This window comes from Archocentrus centrarchus, chromosome 5, assembly GCF_007364275.1.
Source record: "Archocentrus centrarchus isolate MPI-CPG fArcCen1 chromosome 5, fArcCen1, whole genome shotgun sequence".
In the NCBI taxonomy this organism is placed as follows: domain Eukaryota; kingdom Metazoa; phylum Chordata; class Actinopteri; order Cichliformes; family Cichlidae; genus Archocentrus; species Archocentrus centrarchus.
The window spans coordinates 8,543,854-8,561,399 of NC_044350.1; the positions used below are offsets into that span (position 1 = coordinate 8,543,854).

The 17,546-nt window shown below is 40.8% G+C and overlaps 1 protein-coding gene across 1 annotated transcript in view; it reads left to right on the plus strand.

Annotated features, from left to right (window-relative positions):
- cdh4 (cadherin 4, type 1, R-cadherin (retinal)) overlaps positions 1-17,546 on the plus strand; it is a 229,630-nt gene that overhangs the window by 152,346 nt on the left and 59,738 nt on the right. Inside the window, exon 6 of the mRNA XM_030730163.1 lies at positions 13,111-13,266. Coding sequence (XP_030586023.1) covers positions 13,111-13,266 — 156 coding nt within the window. The remainder of the gene's footprint in view (positions 1-13,110; positions 13,267-17,546) is intronic.

Genomic DNA, 17,546 nt, shown 5'->3' on the forward strand with positions numbered 1-17,546 from the left:
TTGTACTTACATCACTTCATCCCTTCTGATGGTGTTGGTGGTGGGGGCAGTCGAGGATACAGGAAACCAACTCTAAGACAAACTTTTCAAACCACCTATTTAGCACTCCAAGCTCATAAGGATTTACAAAATTATCGCACGTTTAGCTACGGTCACGGTAAAAAAAAAAAAAAAAGGAAAGTACACCCTCTGCTTATATCAGGACATGATAAAAAAAATCATCTGGTCCTCAGCAGGTCTTAAAAAAACCTCACATGAAAATCAACACTTAACATTACACCCTGTCATTATTTGTTTGACAGGAAATAAGTCAAAATGCAGAAGCAGTGCGTAAAAAACTAAATACACCCCATGATTCAATAGCTTGCAGAGATACTTTGAGCAGCAGTAACTTGAAGTAATCATTTTCTGAATGCCTTTATCAGTCTCTCACATCATTGCTTCAGGACTGTGAGGTTTGCAGGCATTCATTTATTCACAGGTCTCATAACATCCTGCCACAGCATTTCAGTCAGGGTGAGGTCTGGACTTTGGGCCTTTGCAACACCTTGATTCTTTTTTTTTACAGTTCTGTGGCAAAATTTCTTGTGTGTGTGGGGTGGGGGGGGTCATTTTTTTCTGTTGCATGACCAAGCTTTAGCTGTCAGACAGATGGCCTCATATTTTACTCTACTATACTTTGGTACACAGAGGAGTTCATGGTCATCTCAATGACTGCAAGGTGCCCAGGTCCTGTAGCTGTAAAACTCACCCAAATCATCACCCCTCCACCACTGTGCTGCCACAGCTGGTATGATGTGTTTGTGCTGATGTGTATTTGATTTTCTCCAAACGTGGTGCTGTGCATTACAGTATGGCCAGACATCTTCACTTTGGCCTGGTCTGCCCAAAGGACATTCTTCCAGAAGTCCTGTGTTTTTTTTTTGTTTTTTTTTTAGATGCAACTTTACAAACCTAAATCATGCTGCCATGTTCTTTTTAGAGAGAACAGGCTTTCTCCTAGCAACCCTTCCAAAAAAGCCGTACTTGTTCAGTTTTTTTTTCTTGTACTGTCGTGAACTTTTATATTTAACACAAAAAACGAAGCCTGCAGAGTCTCAGATGTAGCTCTTGGGTGTTTCTCTGAGCATTGCATGGTCTGACCTTGGGGGGAATTTGCGTGGATGTCCACTCCTGGGAAGATTGGCAGCTGTTTTCAATGTTTTCCGCTTGTGAATATTCTTTCTCACTGTAGAATGATGGATGTCAAACTGTTTGGAAATGGCCTGGTAACCCTTCCCAGACTGATGAGCAGCAGCAAATGCTTCTCAAGATTACTGCTGATATCTGACCTTCTTGGTATTGTGCTAACACACACTTGAATGCTTCAGACTAGCAAACTGACAAAACCTTTGCTTTTATAGAGCTGCCCACACTTGCTGATGATCAAGTAATAGAGTGCATTTGATTAGCAGCTATTTCTCTATTAATTCCTAAGGAAGCTGTGAGGTGGTACTTAATTTTTCATGCACTGCTTCTGTATTTTTGATTAGTTTTGCTAAAACATAAAACAGATGACATGCGTTGTTGTTCATTTGAGCTTGTATTTACCCAATTTTAAGACCTAGTAAAGACCAGAAGCTTTCTTATATTCTAATGGATAAATGCATATGTTTTCAGCTGATTAGCAAGAAGTCATAACTCATGTGAACATCAGCTGTACAGCTGTAATTTATATTTGTCTCCTTATTTACACTGTTAGCACCTCTTATGAGGAAAACGCTAAAAGGAGTTGTCAGCTTACTCCAGATTACACTAATGAGGTGAACGAGAAATTAGTAGCAGGAGAGATTTTTATTCGTCTCAGACATGGAGCATTTTTGAGTTTTACTCTGACATTGCATAAATGCAGAGCCTAATTGGATTAAGCTCTTTAAGTGCTGCAGTGGTTCGATTTTGCCGTTTCCTACAGAGTGCTTCCTGAGTCCCAGTCATCACATTATCTGTCCAAATTATTACCCCAGAACAGTCGGCCGTGTAACATTTTTATATAATTTAATTACAATTGAATGGAACAACAAACATCACAGCATTATCCTCTAAGCGGAAAGGTGAGGTCAAAGGACTTTAAACGTCTCCACTCTTCAGGTCTCAAGTCTATGTGGCGTATCTTTTGATGATAGAAATTCACTTCAGTTTTTAGCTTCAAGGAACAGAGTTTGTTGACATGTCTCTTTAGTTTAAATGAGGACATCTCTCACTCTCTTTTCCCCTGACACAATTCCTCAGATTGCGTCCCAGAATCCCAAAGTTTCTTGGTGCTGAAACACCCATAATAATAAAACAGTCTCCAGGAATAAAGTTCCCTTAAATGTAGTTCCGCATACTTTACCTTTTCCTAATGGGGAAGTGCTGTCTATCCCACCTTCTCCAAAAGATCTGCCAAAACAGCAACTTGTCTCCATCTTCTTAGAGTACAGGTCCTCCCTTTGGAGCTGTCCTGAAAGTATGATGCACTTTTCAGCTCTGGCAGATGATTAAATTTTAGAGGTCTGCTTGCGTCACTTGATACTGTTCCTCGTTGGCCTCATTATTGCTTCCTGCTCTTTTATGAATATTCAGCTCATAACCTTACTTTTAAAAGTTTGGGTCTAGAAATCTTTGTCATGAAAGGATGCATACTACTGTATGTATGATTTTTTGCAGCTTTGCTTTCTTCTCAGTGCTTTCACATATGCATTCAGAATTGGCCACATATAAACAGATAAATATCCCATAAAAGAAAATGTAATGCTTCTTTAATCAGTAGTTATATGGACAATGGAATGCATTACTTCTGTAATTGGGTTAACCCACCGAGAATTACCACCCAAAGCCTCAGCTCTACAGCGCATTTTAGCATCTTGTTTTATAGCCTGCATCTTTAATGTTTACATTTACTGTCTCCAGTCTCATAAACCTTGTTTCCAGCTAGGACCCAACACCAGAACACCACACAGTGAGCGTTAGCTACTAGCTGGATTTGCCTGCAAAAGAGGCAGATGGGAGGAAACATTAGAGCTTCATTCTTTATTCTTTAGCTGGACACATTTCCACTGAATACGTATTATCTGAAATAGCCATAGCTCTTTGCTGGGAGGACAGTTCAGCCAAGTCGCTCCTGCCTTTGTGAGGTTTAGGAAACACAATCTCCCACATAAGTGTAGAGTGTTTGTGTACAAAAGAAACATGCATACAGGAGCTTTTGTTTGCTGGTTCATTCCTGTGTCTGAGGGTGTGTGTTTCTGTGTGTCCCCCTGCATTGTCCGTGTGTGTCTGTTTGTCATTCTCAGCATCCCCAGCCGGACAATTAGAAGGTGACAGTCCCATTAGAGCTGGCCCACTAGTACAAAGGCTGAGTGCTGTTGTGAGTGACACAGAGCTCAGCCTCTCACTAAATAACTGTCAGTCTGCCCTCGTCCACTCTGACCCCTCTGGCAGCCTCCCTCTGAGCCACTTGAGCTCCCCTCTGGGCGCTCATTGGCAGCCTTGGCAGCTCCCTGAGCCAAGCGTGGCCCTCCTTTCAAGGCAGGCCTCTAACTGATTGGTTGGACGCTGCTAGCCTTAGGCATGCCAGAACGGCTTTCAACTGGCCTCAGGGTGCTGCTGATTGGCTAGGCTGTCACAGACGCAGGTCTCCTGTGGGAGCATGTGGCAGCAGCTTGGGTTTATGGGATGCAATTTGACAGAGGAGGTAGATGGAGAGGAAAAGTGCAAGAGCAGCAAAAAGCTCCTTGCTCCTCCCTCCCTCCCTCCATCTGTAGCTCTGCCTGCTATCCTCCATCTTTTTACTGTTTGTTCTGTTCCTTCCCTTTAGTCAGCCTTCCAGCAGCCAGTCATGTCTTCACTTATAATTATATTGTGGCAAATTTCTCTTTGCTTGGAAGACCTACTGTACAATACAGTTTACCTATCATCCTTGTTTTGAAAAGCCTAGCGTAGAGTAGGAGAATAGAGTTTTTTTTAACGAGTTAAATCTCTCTGGGGGTCTGTGGTATGTTGACCACTATGTCAGCACTCTGCCTGATTCATTCCTATTGCAGAATTTGGTAATATGGCTTTCTTTATAAGGGAGACAGGATAGTTGTATTTGCTCTGTTCTTCTCCCACGCTGTGAATCAGGGAATTAATGCCATTGTTAATGCAGAGAGACCGCTGGTACATTTCAACAGGATTCTCGCCTCTTGCAGAGCTCATCTAAATTGCCTGGCTAATGCTGTAATTGGGTTTGTGAGTCACTTCTTAACTTCCATTAATATTTGTTCTCCCTCTAATTGCCCCTTTTTCCAATCCTACATTTCATTCCTCGATCTGGCTAATGGTCTGAGGTGGAGGCAGTGATGTGGATGTGTGTGCTTGACAGAACATCTAATCTATTTTTGAGCAGGTACATGATGTTAAAGCTGTTGGACTTCTTTCTCTTTCCTGGTTAATGATGAATGGCATACAGCATGGTTATGGAGGATATTCGAATTTAAGAGAAAGATGTCAGAAAAGTTCTGAGTCTAAATTTGTGGAACCACCCCCAGGATGAGAAATATCTCTCCTCCAAAGGCTTCCTATCTGTTTAAAAAAAACACTGCTTGAAGGTTGTTTATTGGATATGCTGCCGGCATTCTGAGCGCTTTCTACTCTTCATTAAAAGACATATTCCTTGACGATGCCTCTGCCTTCTCAGAGATTTTCTTCTAAGCTTTTCCCCCTCTTATCACACTCACCTCTAACTGGATTGTCTTTTCCTCTTATACATCACATTAAAGAAAAAGTTCCTCTGGAGGGAGAAAAACATCACCCCCAAAAGGCTTTAGCTTTGTTTTCTTAAATTGTCAAGAAAGAAAAAAAAAACTGACTCTATTATCTTTAAATCCAAATCGCTTTCACAGAAGCATTACCTCAGGAAACCTTAGGAATTCAAAGCACTCAATTCAATTGACTATGTTAGAAAGTGAAAAAGGATGGCTGAATAACAGTGCCAGCACCAGAGCAGACAAACCTTCCTCAGGTGGCAACTTGGCTCGTTTGTATTGATGGGACTCTCACTGCTTCTTTCCCACTGGGAGAAATGGGAGGATGAAGTGCATGGGGGTGAGAGACAAAAAGAGACAGACAAACTAATATGCAGCACAAATACAAACTGAATGGAAGAGCACACCAAATGAAAGGAAGGATGTATAAGGCAAAAAAAAAAAACATATTCCAAAGCTGTAGGAGCTTAGTTCGTTTCCTATTCAGTTTCCGATCCATAATGGACTAGCCTGCCTTTGTGCTGTTCTTTATGAGTATAAGGGATAACTGTGTGCGACGGTGGCTGTCAGTGGCTCTCGCTTGAGAGATATTAAACCTGAGCTCTCTGCAGCTTTTCTCTCACAGGCCGCCTATGTGACTATTTTTAAAATCATCTGCACCATTCCCTTCTCATGACGCCACTTAACTGACAGGTTTTACCCTATTTGTCGTCACTCTCTTGTGCGCAAGGTTGTTATTGTATTCCGCAGGAAGAAAAGTTGGAAGGCTGGCAAAAACTTGAGGTCCTACATTCTCCCTAATTGGAAATTTTGTTTCCATTTTGTCAGCCCATCTCTCCATTTCTTTCATCCTCCACTTTCTTATTCCCTCCTATGTCATTTTGTTGGATGTTTGTGTGGATGGCCTATCACACTATTTGAATTCCTCTTCCCCATCAAAAGGAGGGCACATCAGCTTTGAAGAGTGACAAGCACACAGCAGGCGGGATCAAAGCAATGCAAAACTGAAATTTAAGAGGAAGTTAAAAAGCATGTAGTTTTGCCATTTCCCTCATGTTCAACAAAGAGAAAACAGATACTGTATAACAGCAGGAAAAGATGAGACATTATCAAACACAGCGATTTTCAAGGATGCCTGTGTAGTTCTCAGATGCACAGATGCTTTTGATAATGCCGTTTAACATAGCAATTCACCCATTCGCAGAAACGCAGGTTAGGAACCATGCCAGCACCCCTGTGAGTGCAAAGGTTTGTTGTCAGATCAGAATATTTTAACCCGAACAGTGACACTAAAGTCAGACTGCTTAAGATAAGAAAATCAATTGTCTTTTCCAGCGTGGCAGTGTCATTTTCTTTCCTTAAAACCACTCACTGATGTGCCAGACATGCAGTGAATCTGTTGTGAAAATGTAAAAAAAAAAAACTGAAAGCATATTTTCGACGCATTAAGTAGCATGCCAGCAATTCCCCCAAGTCGACAGGCAGCAGTGTAAAAAAGGAGCAGTAAAGCAAATACAAATTAGACATATGAGCTTGCAGCTGAAACCACTGCGTATTCACTCTGCTTTAGGGGAATTTAAACTAAACATTAACACTATCAGAGAGCAAATGAGATCTAATTATCTCCTAAAATTTGTTTTAAAAATGCCACAAATCTTATGATTGATTCCTGTTTAACATATCAGCTCCTTAAACAGAGCACCGGTCTGTACTATTTAAATTGTAGATGATTAAAAAAAAAAAATCTAGAAAATAACTAGATTGTTATGTCCTATATGAATATGTGCCTGTGTAAACCTTTGGTTCAAAGTCAAAAGCAGAGTCTAAAAGCAATGTAGACTTGCGAGTGTATACCTATGAGACATCCAGTCAGTAAGTAGGTTCTATTAAAGGCATCCTGATATTTGGCAGATGTTGTCTTAACCATGTTTGACAGCTCAGTCATAGCATGTCTGTGCCCTGAGTGGTTGGCATCATATCCCTCCGTAATGCATCTCAGCATGGAAATGTCATTACTTTGGCTTTTCCTGCATTTAACTACTGCATATTAATCATTCCTCAAACTTACAGACTTCACACCAAACTCTAATATCCACCGTGCAGTAGGTGTTTTGATATTTAACTTTTGGTCGTGTTGGTGACATTTACTCCTACCAGACAATATAAATAGATGACACTGACATGTTTACCACTAAGCACAGAATATTAAATGTGTCTGTGTAGGGTGAGGATCAAGAGAGAGAGCGAAATTAACTGGAGCACAAGCCCCAAAGATAAGAGAGTTAAATATAAAAAATTACTTGAATGCAGCAGTAGCATAGACAAAGGAGATGAAACTAATCAGAGGCATACATAAAAATAAGATTCAAGGGGAAAAACAACTCTGCATAATTTAGAGTGCATTTGATAGTTACCTAGACGCTGCGACATCAGATGCCCCACTGAAGAGGGAGATGTAGGTGTTTTTCAGCGCATGTCTTAATGCCATTGTTGAATCCATGTTAACTATGAGTCATGGTTACTTTTTATTTTAGAGAGAGAGAATCAAGAAAGGCAGATTCTGCAATACAGAATCGATGCCGATTGTGCAGATTCATAAATACATTCTAACAATTACTCAGCACTGAACACATAACGAGCCACCTGGCTTAGCTACAGGATATTAGCTAACTGCACACAGGCCTGTTTTGGGGGGTAGCTCTGCAGCTGAACAAACAAGCTGACTATTCAGCTCTGAATGCTGGTTTGTTTACATATGCATTTACCATTTGCCCAGATATATGTGACAGAGTAAGGAGCAGAAACCACTGCAGCAACTGGTTGTTATGATGAAGATTTAGAAGGCAAGCTTAGCCTGTTAGCCCTGATATATTCCAGCTGTACATCCATTTTTTTCCACTTCTTCCTTTTCGAGGTCATGGGGTGGGGTGGGGGGGCTGGAGCCTCTCACAGCTGTCATTTGGCACTAGGCAGGGTACGCCCTGGAAATGCATGTCTTTGGACTGTGAGAGGAGACTAGAGTACCCGGAGAAAATCTGTGCAAAGGTCCCAGCTAAGGTGGATTCAAACCCAGGACCTTCTTGCTGTGAGCACTAACAGCGCTAACTACCGCACCACCGTGCTGCCCATAGAGCATATTCTAAAATCACTCATTTATTTATTTATTTGTTTGTTTTTTGTTTTCAAATTCATTCTTTGCAATTCAAATTTTCAAATTCATTCTGCATTTTCCAAACCACTACAAGAGTAGTGCGTTAGAGTTAACCCATTTACAAAAAGATCACGTGTTAAATAGAATATTCCTTTATATCCTGCACCAGGCTGTACTCTGAGTACTGGTAGATAAGAGACAAGCAACAAATATTTTTCCCGTGCAGCCTTTTCAAACAAGTTCTCAGCTAGCGTTATTTAAGCTAGCATAAGGAAATGGCTTAAATTACCAACCACATCAGATGGACAGGACCTGTTTGAAGTGGCAGTCATGAAAGACATTAAGGGACTAATTTAACTACCAACTGCGTGTATATATGCATGTATGACATTTGCATGAGCAGAGGGTATAGTTTTCCATCAAATTAAAAAAGTGATAATTAGTGGCAAACAACATGCACCATTGTCCTCTTAATACTATATTAATAGCGGAGTGTTTTTAAGCCTGCCTAGCCGGGGGGGTCCTTTGATGTGCCCTAAAGGCAAAGTGAGGTGACTGAGCCCAGAGCTATAAAATATATAGTGAGGAAAGAATGTGTGAAACTAAAGGATTACAACACAGGCCTGAAAGTGTGGATGAGACATAAAAGAGGCTATCAAAGCGTGTAAACCAAAGATTCCCATTATTGTGTGACATTAGCCCATAGCACACATAACCCTTAATGATCCCATGGGTGCCTGCAGCACAGTGTCATAATGACTTCCTGGTTAAAGGATAGTTGTTTCCCGAGAAAGAGACGATTAGCTGCACATGTCCCTTGTACAGCAAAAACCTGCTTTGTTCATTTTCCAGCATTGCTAGAAATAAGTTAGACTTAGACTAAATAGATGAAATACAGAGTGCCATCAAATAAACACCAAATTAGTCCCTGTTTATGTCGGCATCAAACTACTTATGCAGATAGGGCGATCATACAGGGTTGGATCAATTAAAGGAGATTTGGACAGACTGAAACTTCACAGTGCACTAATTAGGCAGCCAGCCGCTATGCTAAATAAATGGAAATGTATTCCTTTCCATTCCTTTTCTTCTATCTGTTTGTGTGCCTTGTGTCACCCCAAGGAGTTTAAGCAGAACACTAATTCTTCATCTAATTTTCTCCAACTCCCATTGCTTTCGCTCTCTGTGTCTCTCTGCCTCCATCCCTCTCCATCTTTCTTCTCACGCTGATAGCTTGTCTCACAGGATCCCAGCAGTTGTCAGTAATCAAGGAAATCACTCTCAAAGAGCTACAAATAGGTCACTTATCTGATGTCTGGTCTGATCTGACTGAGACAGACAGCCAGTTAAGTCCCTTGCATCTGCCTCTCCCTGCTATTTTAAGTGTGATTAGTAGCCATTCTGTCTTCTAGGAGGAACTGAAATAACAAGGAGAATTAAAGATGGGGATAGATAGACACTGAGAGAGAAAGCAAGAGGAGGACAGAAATCCCTGCTTTTATCATTAGCATTCTATTCAAATGGCTCAATTGAGCAGTTGTCACTCACGGGATTCCCAGGGCTCCAAGAAGCCGTGCTTCTTCATTTATTCAATTTATTGATATAAAGACTCTTCATTAAGGGACACCAACAAATATGACATCTGGTCTCAGGTGGCCTTGATGTGGAATATTAAGAAGGGGTAAGAGCAAAAGGCCGCATGATGTGTAAGAGTTCCTTTGTCTCCTCTTGGGGCTATTATACTGAATTGCCAACTGCACTTGTCGAGCTTTGAAGTTCCACCGAAGAAACAGATTGCTCACAAACACACACGCAAACACGCTCCCCGCAAGTAATCGTGCACACGTCCGCGTGCAGACTCGCAGACCCCTGGCAGGTGAAAATTTCATGAGTCCCACATGACGGCCTTGTGAATTATTGAACTGAGCTGGTCCTTTTGATCCACGCATTGGTGCACACAGAGAGAATCTCTTACCTGTCAAACACTTCACTAAACTCACATACTGTACATGGCTACAAGCTGCCTCTTATCCACCTAGGAAATGTCTATGCAAAAAAAAAGCAGATTGAGGGTGGTAAATTTTTCTTTTTCTTCTTCTTTTTGGCTGTTCCTGCAGCTTGAGCAGATGGGTTGTTTTTTCTTTTTTTTTTGCGGTTTGCCTCAGTTCATTTCTTCTGGTTTTGAGCAGTGAGTCCTTAACATGTTTGTCTCCTTCACAGATAAGACAGAGGATTTTATAGGCACGTTCTCATTACTGAAATGCATAATGCGTCTGATCTGCTCTGCATTATCTATCTGTTATCCAAACAAATGACACTGATGATGAGGGTGAATGATCAAATTATGTTATTGTTTATGCTATAATTTCATCCTGCTTTGATTGGCAGATAGTGGGTGTTGTGAATAATAAATGCAATTAGTCATACAGTACCATCGTGCTCCAGTGATTATATGGCAAGTAGAACAGCCTAAGTGCATTGATTGATAGATTTTATACAATATTGTACATTACACCTGAACCTGCAGCATCCACAAATGGATCCTGTGTGAAGTGAGCTCAGGAAATGAAAATTGTGGTGTTGAAAGCTACAGAGGAGTGCTGCACTGTGGGTGTGGGAGCACCACGTTCGAAATTAAGAGAGAGGGTATCATGTTCAAACAGAGAAATGTTTTATGCAGCAGCCACCGTCACCACTGAACGGATGAAGTAATTTCATTTTCATGCATGATCTGCAGCCCCACAGACCAGGAAAATTGCATAGGAGGGGGAAGAGAAAGATAGAGAGAAAAAAAAGAGTCAAGCCTTTCCTTTTCTCCATTTCTCCATTATTCCCTCTGACTTGTAACCATAGTGATGGTTCAGACCCAATAAAGGGAAAAAAAAACAGGAAGCCCGGTGTTGTGTTTAGAATGTGAGTTGTGAAGTCAGATGAAAGATTATTTGATTACCATTGCAGAGCTAAAACACAAACACCAAATTTAATTGGCAACTATTCTGATTATTGATTGACACTTTGAAAGCTAAACAAAACTTACCTTCTGTGCTTATACTTGGATAAATAGATGCATGTACATGTACACACTACTCTGTCTTATACCTCACAGTTTTATAAGTTCTTGTACTGTTTGCATACTTTACTGTTTTAATGTATTATTTTAATTAAGTGTTAATTTATTTACAGTTAATGATGTTCCATTAACTGTATATGAAACTTGAAACTTATTTAGGCACAAATTTTATGCTTATAATCATATATGATAATTAAATAAAAAGATAAAATTAGTGGTCCGTTTTTGTACTACTTTCAGACATTTAATATACAGAATGGTTTATTGTTAAAACCTTTTAATCAGTATTATAAAAAAAAAAAATCATCAATTGTACTTTAGTGTTACGGCCGGGCTCAAAAGCTGCAACATAAGGTGGAGTCTGACACGTGTTTTAAGAAGCATGGGTTAATAACCACTGCTAAAATAGTTGCAATCCAGAGAGCATAAAAGCAACAAGTGGTGAGTCTCCAAAGTCGACCTCAATTATGCCTTTATCCACACCTCATCAGGTGTAGTAAATCAGCAATTAACCAAGGCAGCACCTGAAAACTCTTTCACTGCCACTACAAAGAGAGTAGGGGTTGCAGATGGGCGTAACACCAACCCCCCTCAAAAGGGTTCCTCTAGAGAGCCCCTCTGGAGTATTCCGGTCCTTGATCTCTGAGCCCTGAAAAAAAAGAATGCTAAAAACTGGAAGAGATGCACAATGTGCATCAGCCATGAATGAAGTTACTCCAATAGACCAGTCACCAGCAAAAGGCAACCTAGCAAATAAGCTTCAACCACAAAACCTTAATTAGTGAATGGTATCAAGCTGTGCTCAAAGTTTCTTGTAAAGTTAAGTGTTACTGGTTTACTTTGAACAGCTGCCAAGCTAATATACAAACAAACAAAAATAACTTCACCTAGCTAGTCTTCAATGAAGTACCAGGCTGACCAGGGACGAAACCAGAGAAACAGCCCCTTTCAAATAAAATGTATGAATTAGCTATCATTTAACATTAGGGTTGGTAAAGGTTACTATTACATAATCAAAATATCTGTAATTGGTATTTGTCCACAGACAGGCAAGCCTGTCCATTACTGATTTAATATAAATAAAGTGTTACCGCAAACATACAACACAGTAGAGTACAGTGTGATTACAGTTATAGCTGATATGTGTAAGTATTTTATTTTGAAAGTTAGCCAGTCCAGGCCCATCCTGTTTTGTTTTTCCCTAACTACAGTTTGCTGTTGAAGTGGTTCTTGAGGTCATGCATCATTTATCTGTGAGATAGTTGTCCTGCAGATGGACAGAAAATCCACTGTCTTAGGCTGCTCCTGGCAATGGTAGACCTCGTTCTGCTCCCTGGGAGATTGCTTGCAGCAGTTTGCTTGCAGCTTAGCTTAGGTTTTTTGTTTTTTTTTAATTACCTTAAAAAGTTAATAAAAAGCAAAGTTATTGTCAGACAAACATGGATTACCAGTGGTGTGGCTTTTCCTTGTTGGAGGCATGTAATTACTTTTACTACCAGAAGGGAGAAGGCAGACAAAAATTCCAGTTTTAATGACTCTCCCACTGGAGAATTAATCCCAGAGGAAGTAATCCCACATTTACCTTCTTTTATTGCCTTTTTTAAAAACCTTAAAGGTGCTAAAGTTCAAATAGATTCCTAACATAGAATGAAGTAATTACTCAGGTTTGCGTAATGCTGGAAAGTATCCATGGGAAATACTGTCACTGTTGGACAAAAAGTCATGTTAATATTTTTCTAGGTTTGCCAGGAGCCTGCCATAAAAGTAAAGAAAACCAAAAACTCAAAAAAATCGGACAAAAATCTGCCGGCAGTTCATCTGTTTCCCCTCAGTGCACATTGTTCAATCTTCCATTTTCACCTCTGGGCTGTAGGTTCAAAGTGTGAGCACAAAAGAGAGCTTTCTGTGAAAATGTTATCATCAATGTATCTATCAAACATTCCACATACTGTTAGTTTTCTCACAAACTTTTAGTTTAAGGTCGTAGTGTGCTTTTGACAATTTGTGTCACATACTGTTCTGCTCTGAACATTTTGTACTTTTTGTTGCAATTGCAGAAAAAGCCTGAAAGGACTAAATACAGATTTTCCTCTCTGTTCACCTCGTTTCTCTGGCTCTGTCCTTAGATCCGCTCTGATCAGGATAAGGATGTCGGCATCCGCTACAGCATCACCGGAGCAGGTGCTGATCAGCCCCCGAGTGGTATCTACAACATAGATCCCATCAGCGGCAACATGTTTGTCACACAACCCCTGGACAGAGAGGAAAGAGCCTCCTTCCATGTAAGAAAGAAATGTCTTTTTTTGTTTCCTTTCTAGTTCCAGTTATGTCTGTCTCATTATCTCCCAATTATCCCAGAGGAAATGTGCCCTAGCCTATCTCTTCCCCATCTACCTTTAATTTTAACAAGTCACTGCTGTGTTGTACAGCACCTTCACATCACCCGCTCCAGGCATTAATTGATGCTAAAGTCGGCTATTAAATAAAGAATGGTTTGACAAAACCCACTGCCGCATAAACTGCCATATGCATTGAGGTTTAGCTGCACAGGACAGAGTAGGATGACTGGAATAGAGAAAAGCAAAGGGATGTGCAGGTAAACTGTTGCCCACGCTCATACCATCAGAGCTAACAAGCACGTGCAGGTTTGCATATGTGTGTTTACAGACCCTGTGTGTGTGTGTGTGTGTGTGTGTGCGCGCGCACGTGTGCGTGTTTCTGTGTCTGGCAAGCTGATTGATAGCTCATGTGCTCATACTGTTAGTGGGCTCAGGTCTTCTTTCCACTTCTCTTACTTTCTGCTTGTTTCCCACTTTTCTCTTTTGCACTTCAAGCCCACACATTGTTGGACACTCACCTCATGGACTCTGAGCAGCTGTGCTGCTCATTGGGGCAGGCTGACAGCTGTATAGTTATCCTACATGTGGCCTAGTGATTCTCCACCACACACACACACACACACACACACACACACACACACTCACACACACACACACACACACAGTCACACACACACACACACAGGCACACAAGAAGCTGGAGGATTGAGTTCACAACTGGTCTCTCTGGAACCTCAGGTTAAACAGCTTTGCGTATGTGTGAATTAAATATGCAGGACCACATGAGGTTTGTGTTAACGCTAGGCCATTGGTTCATATACCCACATTACAGGTTTCAATTTATATCAGCGAAGACTAACACCTCCACTTGAGGTGAACGCGTGTGTCAGAGTCACAACTCCTGCATGCCTGTCAGCATGATGGATGGCTGAGCTGCTGATAGAGCTAATTCAAAAGCATGCTCCTGTCTTTGGAGGAAGGAAAGAGGGGAGGGGGTGTCTTAAGTGCGCACACTCAGCAGTATGCAAGCAATACAAATGCGAATGCATATGCACACACACAGACTGTACGTGCATTGATAAATTACACAAAGCTCTATGAGATTGTCTTCTTGATTAGTTTGTCTTGCTTTTCTCTTGCAGATGATCCTCTTGTTTTCTTTCTTGCTGCATTCAGGCTCTGGCCAATGCTGTATGTGTATGTGATTGTTGTCTCTCCATACCTGCTCGTACGCTCAACCAGCAAATTGGGATCAATAAAGCAGGCAGGTTATTGGTCCCTGGGAAAAGACAGCCGCTCAGTAAACAGTTCTTATTTGACACAGCCTGTAGTGAAAACAGCATGTATGGTTGAGAGCACTTCAAGTTGAATGAACCTCCTATTTAGACACCATGGGCCCATGCTGCTTGTGATGTGATGTATGATTTACTGCAGGGGAATGTAGCCAGCGTTCGACCCACGGGAAATTTAGTCCATGACTTTCTTTCTTTTAACTTGATAGGAAGTTCCCAGCACTGGTGTGTGGCCTCATAGGCTAAACTTTGCTTGTTAGTTTTGGGTTCAAGAGAAAAGAGAGACAAGGCTGCTGTTTTTGACAGACTAGCACCAGGGGGAAGTGATCTGTGAGGTGAGGAGAGTGGGTGTTAGCCTGAGCTTCAGTTTTGTAAGACAGACCTACTGTGAGGCAGCAGGGCACAAGGAGAATTGCAAGACAAATCCAAACTGTGTGTGTGTCTGTGTGTGTGTGTGTGTGTGTGTGTCTTGGGGGTGGAGTGGTGGTGGGGTTCATCTTGTGTTGCATGAATGCAGGTACTTAAGTGTACAGGGAGGGTTATATTCTGCAAGACCCAGTCATGCTCAGCTGGAACACAGTATACAGTATTTGTTCAACTGGCTGTTCAACTGGTCATAAAATTAGAATATCATTGTAAAGTTGATTTATTTCAGTAATTCCATTCAAAAAGTGAAACTTGTATATTATATTCATTCATTATATACAGACTGATATATTTCAAATGTTTATTTCTTTTAATTTTAATGATTAAAACTGACAACCAATGAAAACCCCAAATTCCGTATCTCAGAAAATTAGAATATTACTTGAGACCAATACAAAAAAGGGATTTTTAGAAATGTTGGCCAACTGAAAAGTATGAACATGTACAGCACTCAGTACTTAGTTGGAACTCCTTTTGCCTGGACTACTGCAGCCATGTGGCGTGGCATGGAGTTGATCAGTCTGTGGCACTGCTCAGGTGTTATGAGAGCCCAGGTTGCTCTGATAGTGGCCTTCACCTCTTCTGAATTGATGGGTCTGGCGTTTCGCATCTTCCTCTTCACAATACCCCATAAATTTTCTATGGGGTTAAGGTCAGGTGAGTTTGCTGGCCAATTAAGAACAGGGATACCATGGTCCTTAAAGCAGGTACTGGCAGCTTTGGCACTGTGTGCAGGTGCCAAGTCCTGTTGGAAAATGAAATCTGTATCTCCATAAAGTTGGTCATCAGCAGGAAGCATGAAGTGCTCTAAAACTTCCTGGTAGACAGCTGCGTTGACCTTGGACCTCAGAAAACACAGTGGACCAACACCAGCAGATGACATGGCACCCCAAACCATCACTGACTGTGGAAACTTTACACTGGACCTCAAGCAAAGTGGACTCTGTGCCTCTCCTCTCTTCCTCCAGATTCTGGGACCTTGATTTCCAAAGGAAATGCAAAATTGACTTTGATCAGAGAACATAACTTTGGAGCACTCAGCAGCAGTCCAGTCCTTTTTGTCTTTAGCCCAGGCGAGACGCTTCTGACGCCATCTCTTGTTCAAGAGTGGCTTGACATAAGGACTGCGACAGCTGAAACCCATGTCTGCATACGTCTGTGTGTGGTGGTTCTTGAAGCACTGACTCTAGCTGCAGTCCACTCTTTGTGAATCTCCCCCACATTTTTGAACGGGTTTTGTTTCACAATCCTCTCCAGGGTGCGGTTATCCCTATTGCTTGGACACTTTTTTCTACCATGTCTTTTCCTTCCCTTCGCCTCTCTATTAATGTGCTTGGACACAGAGCTCTGTGAACAGCCAGCCTCTTTAGCAATGACCTTTTGTGTTTTGCCCTCCTTGTGCAAGGTGTCAAAGGTCGTCTCTTGGACAACTGTCAAGTCAGCAGTCTTCCCCATGATTGTGTAGCCTACAGAACTAGACTGAGAGACCATTTAAAGGCCTTTGCAGGTGTTTGGAGTTAATTAGCTGATTAGAGTGTGGCACCAGGTGTCTTCAATATTGAACCTTTTCACAATGTTCTCATTTTCTGAGATACTGAATTTGGGGTTTTCATTAGTTGTCAGTTATAATCATCAAAATTAAAAGAAATAAACATTGGAAATATATCAGTCTGTGTGTAATGAATGAATAAAATATACAAGTTTTACTTTTTGAATTAAATTACTGAAATAAATCAACTTTTTCATGATATTTTAATTTTATGACCAGCACCTGTAAGTGTTTTTTTTAATCATTATGATTTAAAAAAATCGGTATTATTTACATTGATACATAACAAGGTAATTAGTCCAGCTACAGTAACAGCTCTGCGAGACTTAAAATGGTAACGCTATCATGTTTATGTTGTGCTAGGAGTGATAATAATGATTAAAAAAAACTATGAAAATCAATGTTTGCATGTTAAAATGTACCAAATGGCTTTAAAAACAAAATAATGGCAGTGACACTAGTTTTACATGTATTTGGCATTAAATCAAGGTGCTGGACAAATTCTTATTGCAATTTTTTTTTTTTAATAGATATTAAGAGATGTCACTAAATAAACTTAAGCTTTGACCAACTGCTGGTCAGATTCATTAGACTTCTATCTTCTAAGCTGTCTTAACATACAAAACACAAACTCATCAGAAGCTCATCGCCTCCAAAATTTTAAGTCAAACTATAATTAAGATGGTGAGTTATAAATCTATTTTAAAGTGAGTGAGATAAACTTAAATATGGGAATACAGCTGACAGAAGTCATTTTATCACAGTGCAGTGCATTTCTACACACGTCCTGACTAAGCACCATGTGAGCACACAAAGGTCCAACAGAGTTGAGCAAATGCTTTGCCAGCTCCTTGGTACAAAGTCTGTGTAGACTTTGCCAATATGGGCATAGCGCAGGTAATAGTCCAGTAAATTTACAGCAATTGAGTAGTTGTTTTGTGTCCTGCCTCCTGTAA